We start from the raw sequence: 25,259 nt of genomic DNA, 5'->3' as shown, positions 1-25,259 counted from the left end.
TAAGATGAAAATATGCCGAGCTTCATATAGTGCTGTGGGGGGGGGGGGGTGGGGGGAGGGGGGGGGATCCTGTGAGAGGGGAAGGGGGTGGGGGGGCAGGTAAAGCTAATGGACTCTACTCCGACGCGCAGCGGGGCTGTCGACTCAGCAACGCCGCCGGCTGTCCCCCCCCCCCCCATTTTTATGACAATCTCTCTGAGGGCATGGCATGCATGGCACGGCGGCCAGGCACACGCGCGCGCGCACACACACACTGGTGGTGGTGGTGCAGAAACCTCACCCCGCTCCCCTCCACCCGCCCCACCTCGATTGCCCGGACTGCACAGGATGCATATCTTACTGTGCAGAAAGTAAATCAGTGGTTCTCAACCCTTTTTTAATTTTATTTCAAGGACCCCCAAGTTTGATATGCATTAGGCCACGGAACCCCATTTAATGTGATGTTTTTTAATCGCTGGGACCCAATCTACACTATAAAATCCTCTAAGTTAATGACCCGTAAGGGTCCATTTGGTTCCTTATCAATCAATCATTTATCCCCCTGGGGTCCCCGTGAGCTCTGTAATTATTTAACCCATTCAATCCGGGAACGCATTTGTGTCATTTTAAGATTTCTTTGGCTATTACAAAAATGTCAGATCTACAAGCTCATAGCGCGGCACCGAGTGCCGCGCTATGAGCTTGTAGATCTGCCATTTTTGAAAAATCTTGAAAATGTGTGCAAATCTTTGAATATACATATTTTTTAAGCAAACATTTATAACTCAAATCTTTGCTTCTGAGGGGGTCCCTGGAACAAAACATTTTGAGATGGGGTCCGCGGCCAAATACATATCCAAAATGTTTTCTACATCCTAACAGTATGTTGCTATATCAGTGGTGCTCCAACTTTTCCATGTCAAGGACCACCCAAAATGATATGTATTTAATGATATGTAATTGTATGGCCTTTATCCAAAGCGTTTTACATTGTGCATTACATTCACCCATTCTCCCACCTTTTCACTGCCTGCGGAGGACACCAATGCAAGACACCAACCTGCTCATCGAGGACAGTAGGGAGTTCAGTGTCTTGCTCAAGGACACTATGACACTAGTCCATGGGGGAGCCATGGGAGTGAACCAGGAACCTTCCATTTCCCAAGCGGCCTGAGCCACTACCGCCCCCTATTTTATCAGCTAGAGGTTAATTAGCCCAATGAGAGAATGTATAAGAATCAGTGGTGGAAGAAGTACTCACATTTTGTACTTAAAGGACGACTTCACCCATTTTCAACTTATCTTCATATAATTGGTCCTCATTAATGCTCATGATAAATTGGTTAAAAAAAATCTAGCTGTGGACACTTCAGAAACCCGCCCATATGGAATACATATGGCTGAAGTGATTAATGTATGTTTTGTTATAACCATCAAAATCTACAAATAGTGACTAAAGTTTTCAAATAATTGTAAGTATAATATTTGCCTCTGAGATATAGTGGTAAAAGTGTAGTAAAAGTATTTAAAATCTGACCTACAGACAGTTAGGGAATTACGTACTAAACCTAATCTAACATCTTCTTATAATGGGGGTCTCTGGCACAAGACATTTTCAAATGGGGGTCCGCGGCCTAACACATATTAATTTGGGGGTCCTTGACATGAAAATGTTTGAGAACCACTGCTGTACTGCAGTGGCAAACATTGTGAAAATCTATAAGCTCACAACGCCTCGCAGTGCGAGGCGTTGTGAGCTTGTAGTTCGGCTATTTTCTGTACATTTATCTGTGCATGGAACCGAGTCACACTAAATGTAATGTCTCAACTCCAACAATTCCAAGCGCTTGTGAGGGTGGGGGGTCCCCAGTTCAAATATGATTATATTGGGGGGTTCACCAGTTCAAACATGATTATTTTGGGGGGTCACAGCCTGAAAAGTTTGGGAACCCTTGCTGTGCTGTATATGCTGCATATGGAGGTAGTACCATTTTCCCGTTAGACAGCAGACCCTCCCCCCCCTGTTCTTGTACATATTTTTTTCCCCTCTTTTTTATTTTTTTGTTGTACATAGTGTTATTTTTTGTTGCTGTTTATTTTATAATGATATTTGAACTGTGGTGCCACTATATATGCCTATGAATTGAATACCAAGGCCCTCATTGGAAACAAGTCCGCAAGGACTTTTATGAACGGACCTGTTAGACAAAGTATTTTAAATGTAACTGTGCTGTTTTACATTTTTTGCCTAATAAAATATTCAATCAATCAATCAATGCACGAACATGGCTGTCTGCCTGGTACATGTTCGAATGTACGAACATCTGCATGTGTGCAAAGGTGTACGACGTGCATGCTGGCACATGCATGCATGCATGCTGTCTGGGTAATCCATGCATTTGTTGTGCTACTCTACCGTAACCCACCAGCAGATCTATCAGGGGACGTCAGTCCATCGGAGCCATAACAGACAGAGCAGCCTCACACACACTGATGGACAGACAGGAAATTGAAGTGTCACGTGAAACAGGGGAAGCATATTTTTGCCGCATGTTGTCATCGGCTGGTTACTTTAGACAAGTAACCAGAGAGCGTAAATAGGTTGGCAGCTGGGGAGGAAAAAAACGGTTCTAATATCGGTGTTGCTTCCCTGTAAATCTCTGATATCATATTGATGATGTCAGTGCTATGAATTCACAAAATGCATAAAATGTTCACGCAACAACCCTTATGTGTCACGGTGTAAAACATTTAAGGGGTGGGGGGGGGGGGTGGCAGGGGCAGGGGGAATGGTACGGGTGCAGACGAGTTGTGGACAAGATGATTTGGTTGCCATTCATTCACTGTGCAACTTTAACACCGAGGGTAAGCGATCGGCCCATGAAGACACGACTCTGACAGCATCGCTACCGTTCTTCATTAACAGAATGTATTCCCGGCCGGCATTCCATTTCGATGCGTGTTCAGCACAAGCCTGACAATGACACTTGACAGCATCATCAGTGTCAGAGGGAGCGCAGCGCGCGGCACGGAGGAATCCTGCAGAAAATCGTTGCAGTCGGGGTGGAAACCTTGCATGTCCAAAACCGTTCCTTTTTAACCCATTAAGACCCGGAACGCATCTGGTGTCACTTTTTGATTTGAGCTAAAAGGCATTATTTTACACTTTGGCTATTCAAAAATAGCAGATATACAAGCTCATAGCGCGGCACCGAGTGCCGCGCTACGAGCTTGTAGATCTGCTATTTTTGAAAAATCGTGAAAATATGTGCAAATCTTTGAATATATATATTATTTTAAAGCTATTTTTTTTCACTCAAATCTTTGCTTCTGGGGGTCCCTGGAACAAAATATTTGGAGATGGGGGTCCACGGCCAAATACATATAATTTTGGGGGTCCTTGACATGAAAAAGATTGAGCACCACTGATATAGAAACATAGGTTTTTCAGGAAATTGTTGGGATTTAGGAGACATGTAGAATCGGCCTCAGGTCTTGATGGGTTAAAAGATATATTAATTTAAATACATTTTAAAAGAGTGAAATGGGCCGGTCTTGCAAGTTGATGCGACGCGTCGTGAACTTGTTGATCGGCTATTTTCACTCCTTTTGTGTGACCAAGTATAGGGCATTAATCTGCGAGAAAAAAAACAATAAAAAATGAAATATGGAGGTAAGAGGTTTCTGCCCGACAGCAACGACATGAGGCTGTGCAGAAAATGAGAGGCTCTCTGTAACAGGCTCTTCAAGCGGACGTCAGCTCACAGTGGTTTAAACACGCTTTAAACATGTTTAGCTTCATGTCATCTGGACGCAGTGGTGCAAAGTAACTAAGTGCATGTACTCAAGTACTGTACTTAAGTAACATTTTTAGGCACTTTTAATTTACTTGAGTATTTCCAATTTTCCAGTTTTTCTACTCCTCTACATGTCAGAGGCAAATATTGTACTTTTCACTCCACAACTGGATTATTGTTATTACAAAACATGCACGTTGAACTAGAAAAATGTTGAGTATTTTTTGTTTGATGGCAAAAACGTTTTACCTAAGTGACATTTTGAATACAGGCCTTTTACTCGTAACACAGTATTCTTACATGGTGCTATTGCCACTTTTACGTATTAAGTCAAAACAAATCAGTTTTCTCCTGTCAAAGCTTCTTCCAGCTTTGAGAGAAACGTGCTCTTCAAAGAGGACGCCAGCTCACACAGTGCTTTAAACACGTTTTTTAGACATGGTGTTAGCTCCATGTCATGTGGACGTGAGCGTCGGCTCCATGGCGGCGGCGTGTGCCACGGCTCAGTGCGTCGCCGCCCACTGAACGTCATTAGCATAGCAGAGCCCCCAACGTGAAGAGACAGAAGACAGCTTGTCCACTAGTCTATTGTCAAGTCGTTGTTGAGCCCGCTTTCTTGTCTCGAAGATAGGGCCCTGTCAGGGAGGTAATTTAGTATTTTTAATGAACAGTGTGTGTGTGTGTGTGTGTGTGTGTGTGTGTGTGTGTGTGTGTGTGTGTGTGTGTGTGTGTGTGTGTGTGTGTGTGTGTGTGTATGTGTGTGTGTGCGCCCCCCCCCCCCATCCCCCCATTTTAACCACTTAAACCCCATATGGTTGAAAAGAGTCTATAGTCTACTAGTGTCTTTTCTGTTTTCTGTTATTGTGGGGAAAGCTGTTGCTGAAAATAGCTGGGGTTTAAGTGGTTAAAGATGTTTTTGCTTTAATAGCAAAAATCGTCGATATACAAGCTCACAACCCTTTGCGATGCAACGTGTTATGAGCTTTTAGATCTGCTATTTTCACTTTTAATCGTACGACAAAGTATACAGGGCATAAGAGGTTAAATGTAAGAACACTGTCATTCTGCTCTGGCGATCGCTGACGATACACGGACAATTGACAGCAGGATACTTGGCAATTAAAGTCTCCTGTGTTGTGAGGCTGTAGGTGTGAGACAGCGTTGGCAGAAATATCTGTAAAAAAAGGTGATAATATAGTGTAATATTAGACGCTAAGGGCCACACACTGACACACACTGCATGTAGGTGTGCACTGTGTTGTTGGCTGAGCACATAATTATATCAAAACCATTCTTTGCAATTTCTTGAAAGCTAAAAAGGCAATAATAACCAAAGAAGTGTATTGGAGAATCATAGGCTTGTGTACCTTAAAGGAGTAGTTCACCCAAAAAATTACTTATTTTCTATCAATTACACATCCCATGAAGCCTTGAATTCATGGATTTTTTTGGGGTTTAGGAATGCGACAAATACAAAAAAGTCTCCATGAATTCAAGGCTCCATGGGGTGTGTAATTGATAGAAAATAAGTAATGTTTTGGGTGAACTACTCCTTTAAGCTAGGCCTGCACGATTATGGCTAATGTGATAAATAATGGTGTTTATTTTGCTTAATATTGTTAATTACTATTATTAATCATGATTATGAGGATTATGGATTTCTGGTGGAAAACATATTTCATATTTTCATCATGTCTTTTGTTTGTCATTTAGTAGAGCGGATAGTAGGAACAATCGTTCACTTTGTGATACAAGCGTGAAAATTGGCATGAACATTCCTTTAGGTCAACTCTTTGACTTTTTTATCGAGCCACTCAAAAATCCAAGATGGCGGCCATTTTTCAAGATGGCCGATACCTTAGTGGGCAGTTAAGTGATATGATGGTTTATTTGGTGATACAAGCATGAAAATTGGCATGAGCAGTCTCTGTGGGTCACTTGACAATAGGCCACCCACAGCTACTTGAAATTTCAAGATGGCGGCCATTTTTCAAGATGGCCAACACTTTAGTGGAGCATTTAAGTTATATAATGGTTCATTTGGTGATACAAGCATGAAAATTGGCATGAGCAGTCTCTGTGGGTCACTTGACAATAAGCCACCCACAGCTACTTGAAATGTCAAGATGGCGGCCATTTTTCAAGATGGCCACCACCTTAGTGGACTAGTTAAGCTTAAGAAATCATTTAGTTGGTGATACAAGCATGAAAATTGCCATGAGCCGTCTCAAAAGGTCATTTGACAAGAAACCGCCCACAGCCACTTGAAATTTCAAGATGTCAATCTTTAAATGATACCTTTTCTCATAGAAATGTATTGGGTTCCTCAAAAAGCTCTGTCAAGAGAGGTTGTTTGACTGTGTTTTGTCTGACTCCTCGCCCACGACCTGTCCAGTTTGGTAAGACCTGTCAGGAGTTGCCTCCCACCGGCATAGCTCTCAGGGTTCACTGAGGTAGGCCTAAACAAGGTCCCTTACCACGACAAGGTAACAGTCACAAGGGAGGATATATATATATATATATATATATGTATATATATATATATTGTTTTTTTTTAAACTAACAGCCATTACATGTGTCAAATAAATACTAAGGGGTGGGGAAACAAAAAATAAGATGAATAAATTAGCACAGTTGTGGTGCTGATAAGCACAGTTGTGGTGCTGAACGGACAGTGCTCCAAAATTATGAGTAATGGCTAATACTGAATGGCAATAGCCACGGAACCATGACAAACGATACTAAGGAACTAAACTGAAAATGTGCTTCACTGTTAGATATGGCAGTGGAAGGCAGTGGAAGCAATGTTACAAAGTAACAACTGAAAAGTACACAGTAATAGACTAGATAAAAAGTAAAACATGATGCGTCGATGTGACGAGGGGAAGCCGAGCCATAGGCCTCCACTTGAAAACACAGAGGACAACAGGGAATAACTCTGGCAAAATAAACATGCAAATAGGTTCTAGCAGGGGCAACTACATAGGCATGTGAAACTGAGTCCATATCTGAAGCAGTTACACCTTCCAGTACATGCCTTGGAGCACCCACATTTGGTCAACTCCCAACAACTCTCCGCAATAGGTGGAAGTGGAGTCCAGAAGACTTTCCACTTCTCGTCCTGTTCCACCCATCCCCAGTCAGATGGGCTCGGCATTTGTGGATGTCGCTTCAATGCCTGTCCCCACACGTATCCAGCCTCATAAGAAGCATGTTTGGCATGCTCTTTGAGTGCTGCTTGAGTTGGTGGGATCAAGTCATATTGTCTTTGCTTTCTGGCAAAGAGATCAAGCCTGGCCTCGTTCACAGTTGTGACATCGCTGGACCGCCCTGCTGAAAAAACCAGCTTAGACCAGCCTAAGCTGGACCAGCTGGTTTTAGCTGGTCTTGGTGGTTGACCACCTTAAGGTGTGTTTTGGACGTCCAAAACACACCTTAAGCTGGTCTTGGTGGTTGACCAGCTTAAGGTGGTAGGTTTTGCTGGTTTAAACTGGTAGCTGGTTTAAGCTGGTAGCTGGTATTTTTGATGGTTTAGCTGGTTTAAGCTGGTAGCTGGTATTTATGATGGTTTAGCTGGTTTAAGCTGGTAGCTGGTATTTTTGATGGTTTAGCTGGTTTAAGCTGGTAGCTGGTATTTTTGATGGTTTAGCTGGTTTAAGCTGGTAGCTGGTATTTATGATGGTTTAGCTGGTTTAAGCTGGTAGCTGGTATTTATGATGGTTTAGCTGGTAGCTGGTTTAAGCTGGTTTAAGCTGCTATCTGGTATTTATGTGTATTCAGGTGTATTCTGGATATGCAGTGACCAACTTTGCTGGAGAGGATGCATGATCATGGTGAATTTCATCCAGGTGCCCACAGCACGTGGTATATTTAAAAAACAGTAGCCTACAGTAGCCTATATAAAAGTGAGCAAAATCCACAAAGTCATAAATAATCATGTATCAATTTCATACATAACAATAATTTATTAAACACTTATAAAAAACCCTCAAAAACAACATTTAAATAACAAATAAATGTATAAATAAACACATAAATACATGAACTTCAACCTGAGGAACACACTAACACACACACAGTGTTCAAATGACTGGAAAAGAGTGAGAGAATATGAAAAATCGGACAGATCCGTCTTGATTACATGACTATGGAGATACTGTATACCGATGTGTGTGATGTTTGGAAAACATCTGTAAAGTTGCAGCCAAAAATGTGTCTTGCAAAAATCGGCCTGCTGGTGGCGCTATAAAGCATTACCCCCATATCAACCCCCCCCTACACAGACACACAATTTCTTGTCCTTTCTATTGATGTCCTGGCCATGGTCCATGGCCTTCCTCTTTGTGAGAATGTTCTGCCCCTGCAGCCACCAATGGAAACAGTCTGAAAGAAAACAAACAAGAACCCCCAACAATAAAACAAATATAATTAGCAATATACTGCATGGGGTGAGTTAAATGAATTGTGATGTTTTGAGAAAAACTTAAAGTAACTTAAACTTCACCCATTTTCAACCTTATCTTCATATAACTAACTGATCCTCGCTAATGTTCATTATACAATGGCACCATTTCTGTCTACTCGTTCTGCCACTCATTGGTGGAATGTGGACAGTTCAGAAACCTGCCTACCAGTGACATCACCAATGGAGATTCCAAGCTAATAGAAACTACAGTGTGTCTCTACCTGGAAAGTTTGAATGCAGAAGTAGAAGCCATTGTTCTTGCATTAATAATGAACAAATAAAGTTGTTCTAAATGACCAAACCTGCCTACCGATGATGTCAAAGGTAGGCAGATTTCTAAACTGTCCACGACCTATCAACGAAACACAGAGTGAGTAGACATAAATGGTGCCATCTTAAAATGTGTATTAGTGAGGACCAATTATATGAAGATGAGTTGAAAATGGGGTGAAGTGTTTTTTTAACCCCGTGTTTCAGTTCAGTTAGAAAACATGCATTTGAATGAAAAAGGTGGGTGGACAGTGGGCAGGCAATAAGTCAGATGGCTACAATGGACAACAACAATTTGGGGGAAAAAGCTACCCCTGCCAAACATGCATGTAGGGCTGCCACTACCAATTATTCTACTTGCGATTATTCTATTGATTACTTTTTTGATCTACAAGCTCACAACACGTCCAACGAGTTGCAAGCTTGTAGATCGGCATTTCTTTCAGCCATAAAATCGATTTTATTACAATAGAGTATTTTCTTTTATGATTGATTAATAAGCTTAATATAATCTCTTTTCCAGAAGGTGACATTCCCGTTTCCCGATCAGTTTTTCATAGCTTCATTTGATTGGCTACAACCAACATCTCCATATGTGTTTCTGGTTGAAACAGTATGCTGCTGAGACAACCAAATGAAGGTATGAAAAACTGAACAGGTAACGCTAACGGGAATTCCACCTTCTGGAAAAGAGAACTACAGTCATGCACAGAGCAGATTGAATTATGAGATCAAGTCATAATGAACCCCCCCACCCCTCAGTAAACATACCTCTTCTGAGTCCTGCGGTCAGGGGGGTTTGGCCTCCCCCTTGCTAGTGGGGCATTCTTTGTAAGGCTCCTGCATGGTCTTCAGGGTTGTTGTCCCCCAAATGGCAACAGCAAGCTCCTTCATGAACAGGGAGTCCTTGGTGTTTGCTGCCACCATCTTCCAGATCTCCTTTTCGAGCCACACACCAGAGCCAATGTGGACCTGAAACAGAAGAAAACAACACATGTTTTAGAAATTAAAAAACATTTTACCATGACATTTCAGACTCATTTTTGACAAAAGCAGGCCCACTTCAAACAGAATTTACTGTAAAGAAATTACATTTTCAAGGACCCCCAAATGTGGACCCATTTAGAAAAGAGTTGGTGCCATGGACCTCCAATAGAGAAGATGTTAATTGTTGGATTACATTTAGTACAGAATTCTACAACTGTCTATACTGTAGGTGGGGAGAGTTGAAGTAATTCTTATACAGTACATTGTCATTGGATTACATTCTAGCTGGTAAAATAGTAGTGAAATTAACCTTTTCCACCCGGCATCCCTATTTTGTTCATGCCATAGGCAAAACTGTTCAAAAATAGTTCAAAAATAGCAAAACATAGCTGATCTACAAGCTCACGATGCATCATGACACGTTGCCTATTTTTGAAATGATAACTGTTTCTTATTTAGCTGGGGACACTGTGGAACCCCACTTTTAAGAACCACTGTCCTACACAGTATGTTTCTTCAATACCTTGTCACCGTTGCCGTCAAACATCCCAGGTGTCGATGCCAAATCGTCTGACTCGGGGGAAGAGGAAACGGAGGAAGTTGCAACTGAAAATGTAGAGAATCATATTTAAGCTCCTTTTGGCAGTATCACAGTACTTATATTGTACACATTGTCACCATTTTCCGTAGAACAGTATCACTGTCTAAACACACCTATGCTGTCACTGGTTTGCTTATCTGCAGCAGGGATGTCAGGCTTTGCTGCAGAGCTATATTGGGGCCCTTCCTCCAGTTTCTGTTTTGCAATCTCTAATTTGTTGCATCTTAAAGCATGAACAGGGTACGGAAAAATAAAAAATAAAAACTGAATTGATGTATGCCTTAGTAGGATACCAGTTTAATAATGAGCCTAGCATCTGTCCACTCCATTTAACATGCTTTCTATATAATGTTTTTTAATATTTGTGGTCAAGATCTAAGTAAAAAAGAACATGAGAACAAATAACCAACATATCGATATATACAAAAAGAGAAGAGCAAACTCATGCAACTGTTTCGTTAACATTAGTCATTGCTTACTTAGTTTTAAGATGCTGTAGGTCCAGCTCCAACTCTTTGGCCTTCTTCTGGGTATGACTGTACTTGACATTTCGTCGTGGATAGCGTCTAAAGGTAGTGCAAGTAATATATTTTGGATAAAACAAGATGTTTTTTGTTAGAAAGTTAAAGTGGAATAAAATGTAATTTTATGCAACCTGTATCGTAGAGTATATTAATACAATATAACTTATACAATCTGTATGTTAGAGTATGTTAATACAAATAATACAATATAACTTATATAATTGGGGTGGTTGTATTTAGTCTCCCTGCTCTTCTATTGAGACATTTAGATAGTGTCAAAGGTCATGTCTCACCTAGACACAGGATCTGACATGAATTTTGATCTGATGGTCAAGATTCAATGTATCACCTGAGCAAGCAGGCAGGCTCTATTAGCTCAATGGTAAAAGGTTACAGCACTTGCTCAGGAAACCGGGTTCAAATCCGGGATAGAAGAGGAAAGTTACATAGTGCAGCTTTAACCCATTAAGACCTGGGGCCGATTCTAAAAATGCTCTCTAAATCCTAAAAGTTTTTTGAACATAAAAGGAAAAAGATTTGAGGTACAAATGTTCACTTTAAAACATATATATTCAAAGATTTTCAAAAATAGCAGATCTACATGCTCATAGCGCGCCACTCGGTGTCGCGCTATGAGCTTGTAGATCTGCTATTTTTGAAGCCAAAGGTCTAGCCAAAGAAATCAAAACAATTACACAGATGCGTTCCTGGTCTAAATGGGTTCAAATTTTGTATGCCCACTTCTTTGTGTCATCACTTCCAATTGTAACTTATTTATCCTGTATCCTGTATGAGTTCTGATTGGTTAAATTTGGTATTCCTGGAAATGCATTTTCGGCTTACTAAAGAGGTGGAGAGTCTGGGAGACCCCTGTTACTGAACAAGCAATGATTACTTTAACATTTAACAAAACAATATCACTTTACCTTCAAACTGTTTTCTTCTCTTTGTGGGAGGGGGGGGGGGCATAACACATAATGTTTCTCTCTGGGTTCCTTTTTCTCTTTTAGTAGGGCTGCAAACCATTCATTTTGGCCACTGCAGCCAAAGAAATGTGTAATAATAACAGACAGACAGACAGACAGACAGACAGACAGACAAGGGAATCATTAATGTTCAGAGTTCACGGGATATTAAAACACTCTGTAGCTTCATCACTGAAAGCGTGTGTCCACACACACACACACACACACACACACACACACACACACACACACAGACGTCATATTCTGAATTTAGTTTTGAGCGGCACACAGGCAAGCAGTAGTGGCCTATAGTATAAATTATATTGTATATTCCCACTATAATTTATTGTAATTATTGTCATAATCCCTTTATCAAGACAAATTAAATAACTAAACAATGTGTAGAGTTGGGTCATGACATGAGTCACTTGTGATTGACTTCGAACACAGCAGCCTACGCACTTAATTATCAATACAGTAATAGTAGGCTAAAAAGCCTACATAAATAGTATTTCTGTGTGTGACTGTCAACACTCACCTAAAATGTCCGCCACTTCTTCTTCTTTCTTTTATCTTCTCTGAAGCCGGTTTATAATTATTTTTGATGAATCCAAAGCAACGCAATTTATCTAACTTTCTATTGAAGTGAGAGCTCCAGCCTGCAGGCAGCTCGAGTCAGACAGCATTCGTTCTCCCCGCGCATCTCGAGCGGTCGCGAGCATAGAGTTCAAGAGTCGCGAGCCTGCTGAGACAGTGTTGCCAGATTTTGTGAGAGAAATAAGCAGCCAGGTCTGTGAAAAAAATTAAGCCCAAAAGAAGCGACATTTGCACTTTAAACCTATTTGAAAATAGCCGATCTACAAGCTCACAGTGCGTCGCATTTGCAACACATTGTGAGCTTGTAGATCTGCTATTTTCAAAAATAATAAGTGAAATATTTCACTAATATTTACAAGCAACTTTACAGAAAAACAAGACCAAAGTCACTTATAATAAGCAGATATGGCAACACTGCTCAGGGCCCATAAAGGGCCCACTTCTCTGTAAAAACAGATGTACAAGCTCACAACACGTCAAATTGCGACAAGATGTAGATCTGTAGATCTGTTCATTTTGGTAACCATAGCAAAAAAAAGTGTTATTTAGAATCAAACTAGCATGTTATTTGCCAATTGCGAAATTAAGTAAATAAGTTTGGATGAATGTTGTCATGATAATAATAATACATTATTATTATTATTATTATTATTATTATTATTATTATTATTATTATTATTATTATTATTATTAAATATAATATTTATGTCACATCACAAGCAAAGGACAAGAAATGTAAAGTAAAATACAATGCAATACAATACAATACAATACAATACAATACAATACAATACAATACAATACAATACAATACAATAAAATATACTGTATATACTGGGGGGGGGGGCAATTGTAACAGAAGAAAATCTTCACAGTCTAATGGCAGGTATGATGTCTCCCCGGGATCCAAACTAGTTAAAATAGCAGATCTGCAAGCTCACAACGCTTGTAGATCTGCTATTTTCACTGCATGCTTTTTTTTATTAATTGATGGAATTTCTTAGATTTTGTATTTATTTGTTTTTTTATTGATGAAGATTTTAGATTTTTGGGTGGGAAATGTTTTGAAATAATATAGTAATATATTTTTGTAGGAAACAAAAAAAAGGATCTTTCCTCGTGATGTGTACATGACCCACAAATGGGCCCCGACCCACTGTTTTGGGAAACACACACGTGATCTAACCCAGTGGTCCTCAACCCTTTCAGGCCGCGACGTCACAAAATAATCATATTTGAACTGGGGACCCCCCACCCTTAAAGCACTTGGAATGTAGGAGTTGATGCATTACGTTTAGTTTGACTCTATTGTGAAAATAGCAGATCTTCAAGCTCACAACGCCTCGCAAGGAAGGTGTTGTGAGCTTGTAGATCTGCTATTTTCAAAATGTTTTCTTATATTATTATTATTGTTAGACAATTTGGCCAATGTTTGACATTTTTTTATAGTATAGTTTGTTGATTACTTTTGATGCAGTAATGGTGGTTTTTTTAGGTACTAAAAAGGTCTTAAAGGTCCTTAAATTATCACTTCACTGTCATCTGGGGACCACCCCCAAATCACGTGGGGACCCCCCTGGGAGTCCCGATCCACATGTTGAGAACCACTGATCTAACCAAACTTGACCAGCTGCTAAGCTGGTCTTTGCTGGTCTGTCCAGTGTCCAGCCATCTGACCAGCTAAGTCTAGCTGGTAAGCTGGTCTTTGCTGGGCAGTCCACCCATTTGACCAGCAAAGACCAGCTACCAGCTTGGCTTTGCTGGTCAGTCCAGCCAGCCAGCTGGCTGACCAGCAAAGACCAGCAGAATCCAGCTTAGTGACCAGCTAACCAACTACACTGGCAAACCAGCCTGACCAGCCTGACCAGCTTGTCCAGCCTGGTATGCCATCTAAACCAGCTTAAGACCAGCTAAGACCAGCTAATACCAGCTAAAACCAGCTAAAACCAGCAACCACCATAAGCTGGTTTGTGCTGGTTTTTTCAGCAGGGCGGTCATACATTAGATCTTCTTGGCCTCTTGACATGGATATCTTTGGTATCTTCAGTGTCTTCAGCAGATGTAGATGCTCTCTTTTGGGTCCTTTCCAGCTCTGTGTTGTTGAACCTAAGTTTACAGCTTGAATTATATTTTGCTCTGTTTCTTGTCGATGTGCTTTCTATGCCATCACCTTCATCTAGTCGGGTTGGACTAAGTAAGATAGGCAGAGCATTGATCTTATGAAATAATGGAACATTTCTTGCAATGGTATCATAACCAGTACGATCGTGCTCTCTTTTGAATAAACTCGGCTGAATGAGTTTTTCCTTGGTGACCTGCTGACAAATTAAACATCTGTCCCAGTTAGTTTTCACAACTGTTATGATGGCTTCTGCCATGTCTGCAGCATAGGCAGAGGCCGAGGGTTTATCCTTTTACCACCTTTTACCAAGCACTTTGATGTATGGGATACAACTAAGTTCGTGCCTTAACACATCCACTGCCAAGGGCTAATCTCATAATGTACTCACCAGTGCCAAGGTGTTTTTGTTGTTTTTTTGTTTTTTTCATGTCGCCATAGATCTTGTTAAAATCCTTAAGATTGAGCGCTACACAGTCTGTTTACATCCGCGCGATCTCCCTGTATCTCCCAGTGAAAACCACGTGTCAAACGGGGCATCCATGTTTGAGTTAGAGCGGATTACGTTAAACAGTGAAATGCGAGGAGAAAAAACTACAGGAAGAGAATTGAGTTTCAGTTTCGTCTGTAGAACGAGGGCGGGCGTGATCGTGAAAACCGGATCCCAAATAATTCTATTTCCTGTCATCAAACCGGAAACGGAAGTGGATCAAAAAAAATCCGAAAGTGCACCCGGACCGCGCATGCGCGAAAAGACCGCAGCCCGTAGGGCTACGGTCTCGGCGCTTAACAGTTGGATTTAACGGCCCGTAGGACTACGGTCTTGGCAGTTAATGTGTTAACCCTACACTTAGTTCGATCGTTCATCCAATGCCATTTAAATCCTGAGCGATCTGTACACCATCCGGTTAACTAAAACCCCATTAACCTTGGCTCGGCTCTCCCGTGCTGGCACAACCTGTCAATTCAGGTGCGGCTATCTAACTGTTTTGGGGTAAATTAGACAGCATTTGGGATACCAACTTTCAATTAGCTGACATTGAACCCCAGTGATATATCACCAGTGTGCCCTGGTAGTGCAGATATTCACTCTTATCTAATCTATCTATGATCAACAAATCAACACAACTATATTGTGATGTGTTAAAAGTTGTTCTTTAGCATAATAATAATAATCGTCCTTAATGAAAAAAAAACATACATTTCTATGAGAAAATGTATCTTTTGAGGATCCAGGGGGTGGCCATCTTGAAAATAGAAATGTAAAGTGGCTGGGAGTGTTTTCTTGTCAAGCAACCCTTAGAGACTGCTCATGCCAAATGTAATGCTTGTATCACCAAATAAACCATTATATAACTTAATTGCTCCACTAAAGTGTTGGCCATCTTGAAAAATGGCCGCCATCTTGAAATTTCAAGTAGCTGTGGGTGGCCTATTGTCAAGTGACCCACAGAGACTGATCATGCCAATGTTCATGCTTGTATCACCAAATAAACCATTATATAACTTAATTGCTCCACTAAAGTGTTGGCCATCTTGAAAAATGGCCGCCATCTTGAAATTTCAAGTAGCTGTGGGTGGCCTATTGTCAAGTGACCCACAGAGACTGCTCATGCCAATTTTCATGCTTGTATCACCAAATAAACCATCATATCACTTTACTGCCCACTAAGATGTCGGCCATCTTGAAAAATGGCCGCCATCTTTGATTTTCAAGTGGCTCGATTAAAAAAATCGATAAATGACCTCTAAAGATGATCTGTACCAAGTTTCACGCTTGTATCACCAAGTGAACGATTCTCCCAAAATATTGCTTTTAGCCGCTCCACTATTATTGTGCTTATCAGTGTCATATCTTTGGTCTTAATGCTATGTAATGTTCTCTGTGATTTCATTGTGCCTCTGTGAGCCTGATGGATGTGAGGATGGCTTGTACAATGTTCCAGTTCAGTGCTTCTCAACCTTTTCTGGATCAGGGCCCACATGAAAATCTCACAAAAGCTCAATCCGTTGAATGTTATTTCTTGTATAGCCTATTATATGGCTTGCATTGGATGAAGCTATTCTGTATCTGGTCACATAAATAATGAATGCCTCTGTGGAATACCCAATGAACAAAGTTTGCGGTCCACCCATTAAGGCCTGAGGACGATTCCAAAAATGTCTTCTAAACAGTTTTCTGAACAACTTAGGTTTCTATATCAGTGGTGCTCAAACTTTTTCATGTCAAGGACCCACAAAATGATATGTATTTGGCCGCGGACCCCCATCTCATATGTTGTTTCAGGGACCCCCAGAAGCAAAGAAGCTTTCCTGTTTGTAATGGGTTAACACAGCTTCGGGGTTAACAACATTTAGCCTGGCGTCACTATTTTGGGCAAATTTTCCCAATTAGTTTTCCCCTTTTTTTTTCCTTTCCCAAGACAGTGAAAATAGCAGATCAGCAACCTCACGATGTGTCGCATCGTGATGCGTTGTGAGCTTGTAGATCGTCTATTCTCTCTATTTATTGTACGACAAAGTATATACTGTACACAGTAAGGCTTAAGAAGTGACCATTGAAATGTGTTTGGTGAAAGGGCCTACTCTGTGTGGAATTTGCATGATCTCCCCGTGTCTCTCAGGGTAGTTAATACCCTCACAAAAACATGTAGTAATCCTGGTCGCTATACCGCCTCCTCCATGACAGCCGGGGCGCCTGATGGAGGAGAAGGGAACTGGTTGGAATAACGTGTTCCTTCCACGCGCTACGTCCAACCAGGGAAACTCTCCCCGGTCAGGTGACAAGAAGGTCAGTTGGCTCTCATGCATTGAAGGAGGCATGAGCTCGGCCCTGGTCTCCCTAGGCTGGTGAGGGGAGTGTAGCGCCCAGGATCAGTTAGAAAATTGGCACCGGGTGAAAAATAAGGGTTACAAAATCGCGGGATAAAAATATATATATAAAAAAAAAAAAAATGTGTTTAGCTTCGTTTCGTTTCTGAGAGCACCGACCTCTGTTTGATAAGTGACCCGAAGCGCGAGAGTCCCCGTCAACAGTGTGTTGTTCAATGTTTACCTTGTGGAACTACAGTTATACAATAACATTAAATATATTCATTTATCTAAAGGACCATAACGGGCCGGTCACCTCTCCACCCCCCCCTTTCTTTCATCCTTTATTTAACCAGGGTAAGTCACATTGAGATTTCCATCTCTTTTTCAAATGGGCCCTGGGACAATTTTGCACACACACACACACGCACGCATGCATGCACGCACGCACGCACGCACGCACACACACACACACGCACACACACAGTTACACACGTGCACACCTGGGAGCTGGCCAGTACAACCACAGTCCTACACTCCCGGCCTATGAGCAGCTCCACTGGAGCAGTTGGGGGTTTATAGGTGCCTTGCTCAAGGGCACTACTTCAACTGTGGGTGTGTGTGGGTGAGCGTTGCTCATTGTTGCTCACTTTCCCGCCCAGGTGTTTGAACGAGGCATGGAGCGGGGAACCTTTCGGCCGGGGGAACCCCAAATTAAAACATTTCCAGCCGGTTACTTTTTACTGCCTATTATTTTGAGTTGCTGGCTGCTGGACCACCTGACTGTGATAGTACTGTCCATGTGATGTACTGTAAGGAGCTTTGCCTCCTCTCTATGCGTACAGTATTTAAGCTATTTGCCAAGTCCAAAATGTTTCTCTGCCTTGTTCTGGTGTCTCGTTAAATATGTATCAGCATGAAAAATGTATTGGATGGAACATGCCAACATCCTTAGTTAATCGCATTACAAATGTATTACAGCTATAATTATGTTAATAATGGACGCATTTCATAACATCCCTGTCATTTACAGCAATGGTTCTCAACCTCACAGCACAACGTCTCACAGTGCGAGGCGTTGTGAGCTTGTATGTAGACTAAGTGTAATGCCTACAATTCCAAGTGCTTGTCAAAGTGGGGGGGTCCCCAGTTCAAATCTGATTATTTTGGGGGCTCACAGCCTGAAATGTTTGGGAACCCTTGTCATACAGTATAATACTTGGCCACAGAATGGTTCAAAGACACATTGACGAGATATGGCAGCTCTAACTGTTTTGTGTTTGTTTCTGGTTAACTTATTTGGTGTTTTAATAACACTACAGAATAATGTGGAAACAAAAGGAGACGTACTTGACATTGTTTGCTCATTACTACATTACTTTACAATTTAGGCATTTAGCAGATGCTCTTATCCAGAGCGACTAACAAGCAAGGTAAACACATACATCAAATGCATAGAGACTGCGTCAGCGCCTCAGGAAACTACGATCACAGGGAAAACCAAGAACCTAGCATCAGTCTAAACCACTGTTTCCCAAGCAGTTGGCTGTGCCTGAGGCTACAAGCAGCAAAAACCAAATAAATGCATCGTAAGTTTTTCATAACTGAAAGGAAAACTATTTAATTAGCTAGAATTGCTTGAAAGATTGTTCAAGCAATGTGGCTAAATTCAACTCAATGTGACAATTAGCCAAGTGTTTGGCAGGAGCTGTACTGTATCCCCAAGAATTTAGGAATCAAATTAAATTCCATTTCATATTACATAGAAAAATATATAGATTGTCATTTCGTAACACAATTATAATGGAATAACATTATATTATCTTCTATATAAAGTTTAATTTTTCTGCCTTTCTGTGGGTCTGTGTGTCTGGAGAAATGCTCATAGGTATGGCCATCAGAGGTCCCGGATGTCAGCATAAATTGGCATTATTTGGCAACGTTGCGTGAGTCGTGTTATACCAGAGCTTGATCAGCAAGAGAGAGAAAGACCGTGAAAGAGAGGGGGTGAGCTGGAGAGAGAGAGTGATAGCCACGCAATAACCTGGCCAATGCTGGGTATCGAAACCTGAACATGCCGATTGGTGCGTTGCGATGCATTATCAGCACGATAACCAATGCTAGGCAAGCTGCTCGTATAATAATAAGTATTCATCCATTTCCATCGCTACTGATATTTTTCAATTAGTTCACATTCCCCCGCACACACATTAATGCCCTTGGAGCTGACGAATATACACTGTAGTTAAGTCTGTGCTGTACAGTATGTGCCATACAGTTAGATCTGCAGTGATTTCCAGGAGTACATTATTCCCACTGTGCTACTGAGGTCGCCCAGTGAGAGCTAATTGTGCCACCTGCGGTGAGGGACGCGCCCCCGACGCGCGAGGAGCCATCCGCCTCTCATCGCACACACACAGCCTGTTTGAAATGTTATTATCAGGCAGCCAGCTTTCAAAGCACGGGCTTGAGTGTTAGGCAAATAATACTGTGTACACATACCATGTTTCCTCCCGTTAGATTTTTGCTTTGACTATTCATTGGGATTCATTTATATGCATGAAGCTTGTACCAGCCGCTATTTGCGGCGGGCGGGCGGGCGGGCGGGCGGCACCGGCGTACGGGGAAACGAGGCTTCATCCCACACACCACGCGAGCTCATTCACACATGCACAGTGACCGCAACTTAACCCATTAAGGCCGGGAAGGGAACGCATCTGTGTCATTTTAAGATGTCTTTGGCTATTCAAAAAATGTGCAGATCTACAAGCTCGGAGCGCAGCACTCTACGAGCTTGTAGATCTGCTTATTTTTTTTAAATCATGAACATTTGTGCAAATCTTTGAATATATATTTTATATTATTATATTTATTAATTATTAATTAATATATATTATTTTAAAGTGAACATTTGTAACTCATATCTTTGCTTCTGGGGATTCTACAAATGTCTTCTAAATCCTAATTTTTTTTGGAAAAAACGTATGTTGCTATAATCAGTGGTGCTCAAACTTTTTCATGTCAAGGACCCCCAAAATGATATGCATTTGGCCGCGGACCCCCATCTCAAAATATGTTGTTCCAGGGACCCCCAGAATCAAAGATTTGAGTTAAAAACGTTTGCTTTAAAAAATAAATATACATTCAAAGATTTGCACACATTTTCACGATTTTTCAAAAATTGCAGATCTACAAGCTCGTAGCGCGTCAGTGTGCCGCACTAAGAGCTTGTAGATCTGCTATTTTTGAATAGCCAAAGAGGTCTTAAAATGACAAGAGATAAGTTCCCGGTCTTAATGGGTTAACAAGTCACATCACATCTTAACTCCTCTGTGGGTAAAACCAGAATCACTCCCCGCGTGCACCCCAGTGTTATTCAGGCCCCATCTACCCCAGATGGTTTTGGAAGCCAAACCGCTCCCTTCACGTAACACAAATAACCCCCCGAGCGTTTCGTAGTGTCTGCCTCATTATCATATTTATTTAAAGTATCATATGACCCATTTCATTCCAACATGGCTTCTCTGGTCATGATTGAGTAGGCCCATATTTAAGTGTAGTCCCACGAGGAAGCGCCGTTTATAATGGGAACATTACTGTTCAGTGCAGTCGCCAGCCCCCCTATCCCTATCATTAAAAGGAACAAAAAAAACACATGCAAAATGCATGTTCCGTTTTTAGCCGAGCATTGTTTTACTTTAGACTGACGGCTCCGTTATGGATAAATTCAGACGACGCAGACAATATAAATGGAGCCCACAACATTTCCGTCGAGGGAGTGCAGGAAATTGAACTCCAAGGATCAATGGTGCCGTACGTCATGTAAGCAACATGTAATGAAATGCTTCCATAATATAGAATAACGTTGCCGTTGGCTAGAAACCTTGTATGTCCATATTTCAATTTTTTTATGCTTTTCTCCGCCGTAAATTAATGCCTTACTTCTTCGTACCACAGTGCCACGCAAAAGGCGCAAAAATAGCTCGACATTGTGTGAGCTTGTTGAGCTGCTATTTTCACTACTTTTGAAACATTTTGAAAGTGAAAGCAAAATTGGTTACGTGAGTCGGTCTGTGGGTTTTATGAATATTTAACAAATGAAAAGTAGTAAAGTAACTACATTGGATCCGTCGGAAAACACAGGTTATTTTTTCCATTTCCTCTTGAACATACAAGGTTTCCGTTCCGACAGCGATGATGATGATGATGATGATGTAATGAAATGCTTCCATGATACACTGTAACTACTTTTGCCTGGTGGTGGGCCGGCCGCTGATAGATAGATAGATCCATGATGATGGCGAAATGAACGGGCTACTGTGCCGCTGCCCTTTGTAATCTGACCAGTCTAATGGGCTACGTCTGATAGATGGCCATGGACGCACCGATAATACGGGGAGGAATCTGTCTGATTGCCAACTCTGGTCATCAATGTAACCTTTAATGGTTGAATCTGTCACTAGGCATCTAAATCCTGTCCACAATGCCCACTGCCCTGTGGCAGTTAATGGAAGATTAATAGCAACGCAAACCTGTCCATCGTTGATCGGAATTATCGAATGTGTTCCCCTGGATACCTTTTCTCAGGGCTCGGCCATGCCTTACGCGCGCTATCGATCCGCTGCTCGCAAATTTATGGTTATGTTTCTTCAATTTGCACAAAAGGCAAAAACATTGTTGTTTCCGCTATAGCATCAGACATTGACTTTCTTGGGTCGGCTTTGCACACACACACACACACACACACACTGTAATGGGCCTGAGCTCTATCCATCCTCCAGCCTCCCACTGGGTTAAATCTGCTGCTTTAGTGACACGGCCATGAACATAATGCTTGTTATTCAATCCATCTAATTGACCAAAAGACCTCCCCAAAGCACTGAATTTAGGAAACGTATATTTGCAATACAGTAGGAACGGCTATCATCGTGGCTAGACTTATAAGTACAGGAGACTTTGGGTAAATATTTTGTAATATCTGTTTAATATCGGTTGCTGTCCAATACAATGGCCTAACCTCACAAGTCAAAGTCATACATGTACGTAAAAAGAAAACCCATAGAAAATGAAGAATTCTGACTGTGATAGCTGCCGGTTGGCTTAACCCATTAACACATTGAATGCCAGTCGCGTAGATCTACGCGAACCTATTTAAAGCCGCAGCGTGCCAGTCGCGTAGATCTACGCGAACCGCCGATTCCCATTGAAATTGCCCCAGGTGCACTTTCCGAATTTTTTTGATCCATTTCCGTTTCCGGTTTCCGGTCGGAAACAGAATTATTCGGGTTCCGTTTTTTTCGATCGTATCCGCTTCCTGTCTGGGATCCTGTTTAAAACTCGATTTTCTCGGTTGTTGTTTTTCTCCTCGCTGATCACTGTTTAGCGTTGATCCACTGTATCTTCAAGATGGCGGCTCGCATTTGGAAACTATTTTCGCTGGCCGTTTCTCACAGATCCGCTGTGTGTTTAGAACCAAATGAACGCGCACTTTTAACTTATTTAGCGAGGTCTGTGGCGACATGAAAAAAACAAAAAAACAACAATAAAATGCTGGCACTGGTGAGTACATTATGAGATTAAACTCTGGCATGGAATGTGTTAAGACCGTTAACGCATCTGCTATTTTTGAAAAATCGTGAAAATAAATCCAAATCCTAAAAAAAATTAAGTTGCTATCAGTGGTTCTCAAACTTTTTTCATGTCAAGGACCCCCAAAATAATATGTACAGTATTTGTCTGCGGACCCCCCATCTCAAAATATTTTTGTTCCAGGGACCCCCCGAAGTAAAGATAAGTTAAAAATGAATATTATATATTCAAAGATTTGCACACATTTTCACGATTTATTTTTCAAAAATAGCAGATCTACAAGCTCTGCTAATTTTGAATAGCCCAAGGAAATCTAAAAATGACAAATATGCGTTCCCGGTCTTAAAGGGTTTAAAAGCGCAAATTACAATTGCCAAACGCTCAGTTTCAGCCGTGAGTGCAACATTTAGCTGGAGAGAGAGCCGGGGCCGAGCGGTGGGGGACACAATGCGGCTGCAACCTGACAGATGTGCAGACAGGAGGGCTTTAAACGGTTCAGGGTTCGGGGCCGTCCTATAGGAGCTGGCCGCGTGACACCGGCGTACCGAGTGTCACTTCACCTGGGTCTTAACCCCTGCCACTCGGCCCTAATCCACCCCACCACCGCGGTGGGCCCACTGGCCCTAGCCCTATAACTTTAGCTCTTTCGGCCAGCCGGCCTCGAATTACTTCGACCCCGGCACCGGCAGGCAGCGGCTGGCACTGGTGAAACATTTAGCCCTGTCGCTCCCCCCCCCCTACCCCCCCCACCCCCCCCCACCACAGCCTCCTTTAGCTCCAATGCATGGGGGTTTTCATTACCCTTGCCTTCGTCAAATGGCTGCGAGCGCTGGACTGATACTTCAACTGAGACATAATTAATGAGATGTGCATGTCTAGGTTTTTTTTTTCTCCCTGCTCTGAGCAGGCAGTGAGAGATGTCTACAGGGACGTTAGTACAGGAGCTAAGGCCAGAGCAACCAGATGGATATTCTTAGCTTCTGAGTAGGTGTTCATGAGGAAAAAGAAAAAATTTTGCGGCGCTACTGATTACCAAGTAGCAAATACACAGTATATATACAGTATCTATACAGTAACTATAGTATCTATACAGTATCTATACAATGTATTTTTCCTTCTTTTTTTTCTTCTAATAAATTATTACACAATTTCTATATATTTATATACACTAATAAGTTATTACACAATTACCTTAAAAAGCACACATTAAAGAACCACCATCAATACGTCATTTGCCTTGACTGTCTTGAATGGGATTCATTGTGTGTTCAATTAGTATATTGAGGCTATTTTGGGATTGTTTATTGTGCCATTGCAGTGTTTTTGTCTTTTCTATCGGTACAACATTATTTGTTTTTAATGTGTATGTACAGTATACAGATATTTTGTACTCATAGCTTCAGCCATATATTGTACCGTACTTAAAACAAAGGCCCCTTTTAATGCCTTTATTTTTAGAAAGCGTTTGTACTAAAACACAACAATAGCGGAACTTTGACAAGAAGAATAAAGGCATCTTGCGGATTACCAACGGTAGCTCAAGTACGTTTGAAGTCTCTGCACATTAGTATTCATACTCTACTGAAGTGAATGCGTTCCAGTGGCTTCGTCCAAAATATAAACTACATTATGCTTTTGAAAATGGTCGGCAGTAATGTCAAGTGTAAACTGGACCAGGGGACCTCTGATGGCCATACCCCACACAGGCCCACAGAAAGGCAGAGAAATTAAACTTTATATAGAAGTATAATATAAGGTTATTCCATTATAATTGTGTTATGAAATGACAATCTATATATTTTTCTATGGAATATGAAATGGAATTTAATTTGAATCCTAAATTCCTGGGGATAGCTCCTGCCAACCACTTGGCTAATTGTCACATTGAGGTATTGAGATGAATGTAGCCACATTGCTTGAAACATTTAATGAGACGCAATTCTGGCTAATTAAATCGTTTTCCTGTACTGTAGATCACACACAGTGTAAAGGACAACTGAATGGCATGGTATATTGGCTTGTTCTCATGATCCACTAATCAATTAATTTGGGCTAATTGGCTTTCAGTTATATGAAAAGGGTATGATGCATTTGTTTGTTTTTGTGTTGATTATATCCTGAGGCCCGCCTGCTCAGGCACAGCCAGCCGCTCTGAAACCCAAGAGTGTCAATTTAACTCGAGATTGTAAAAAAGGACCCATGCATATAAGGTCTCGGAATTGAATTCAACGCTCAGGATTTCACAGTGTGCGTGTGGAACTCGGAGTGATACTGTTTCCCTCTGTCAGATTTCATCCACCCCGTGCTCTGTTTGATCCCAACATGCTGGGTATGCAGGACCTCTACGGGGCCACAAGACCCCAAAACGGCTCTGATTCCTGGGGCCGGAAACACGATCCACTGCTCCATGTGTCTCCCTGGCTCCTGGGTTCTTATCAGCTCCACCAGCATGAGAAGCTGTCAATACAACAACCACAGTGAAAGAAAACCATATCCCTTCCCTCCCGCCCTCCCTTCCTCCCCTGGCCTCAACCCCCCACTGTCTTCACCCAGAG

The 25,259-nt window shown here is 41.6% G+C and overlaps 2 protein-coding genes across 2 annotated transcripts in view; both read right to left on the bottom strand.

The window, feature by feature from the left end:
• Positions 1-25,259, bottom strand: part of khdrbs3 (KH domain containing, RNA binding, signal transduction associated 3) — a 154,351-nt gene that overhangs the window by 113,936 nt on the left and 15,156 nt on the right. The gene's annotated exons all lie outside the window — the stretch shown is intronic.
• On the bottom strand, positions 7,718-12,258 carry LOC308094535 (uncharacterized protein). Its single transcript, XM_080441259.1, has 6 exons — positions 12,127-12,258; positions 11,550-11,661; positions 10,579-10,665; positions 10,022-10,104; positions 9,283-9,483; positions 7,718-8,159 (listed from the first exon to the last, which is right to left on the bottom strand). Exons 2-5 carry the CDS (start codon positions 11,647-11,649, stop codon positions 9,301-9,303), a joined length of 453 nt encoding a protein of 150 aa, XP_080297385.1. The 5' UTR covers positions 11,650-11,661; positions 12,127-12,258; the 3' UTR covers positions 7,718-8,159; positions 9,283-9,300.

This window comes from Gymnoscopelus braueri, assembly GCF_963280865.1.
Source record: "Gymnoscopelus braueri genome assembly, chromosome: 11".
Taxonomy (NCBI): Eukaryota; Metazoa; Chordata; class Actinopteri; order Myctophiformes; family Myctophidae; genus Gymnoscopelus; species Gymnoscopelus braueri.
The sequence above is the reverse complement of the archived record's forward strand: the minus strand, read 5'-3'. Positions and strand labels throughout refer to the sequence as shown.

Bases quoted from the DNA above. Each gene is read 5' to 3' on its own strand.
- LOC308094535 (XM_080441259.1), bottom strand. From the start codon at position 11,649: ATGGTTTGCAGCCCTACTAAAAGAGAAAAAGGAACCCAGAGAGAAACA. The intron at 10,666-11,549 runs GTAAAGTGATAT...CACTACCTTTAG, and splicing joins GAGAAGAAAACAGTTTGAAG to ACGCTATCCACGACGAAATG. The intron at 9,484-10,021 runs GTATTGAAGAAA...CTTCTGTTTCAG, and splicing joins TTGACGGCAACGGTGACAAG to GTCCACATTGGCTCTGGTGT.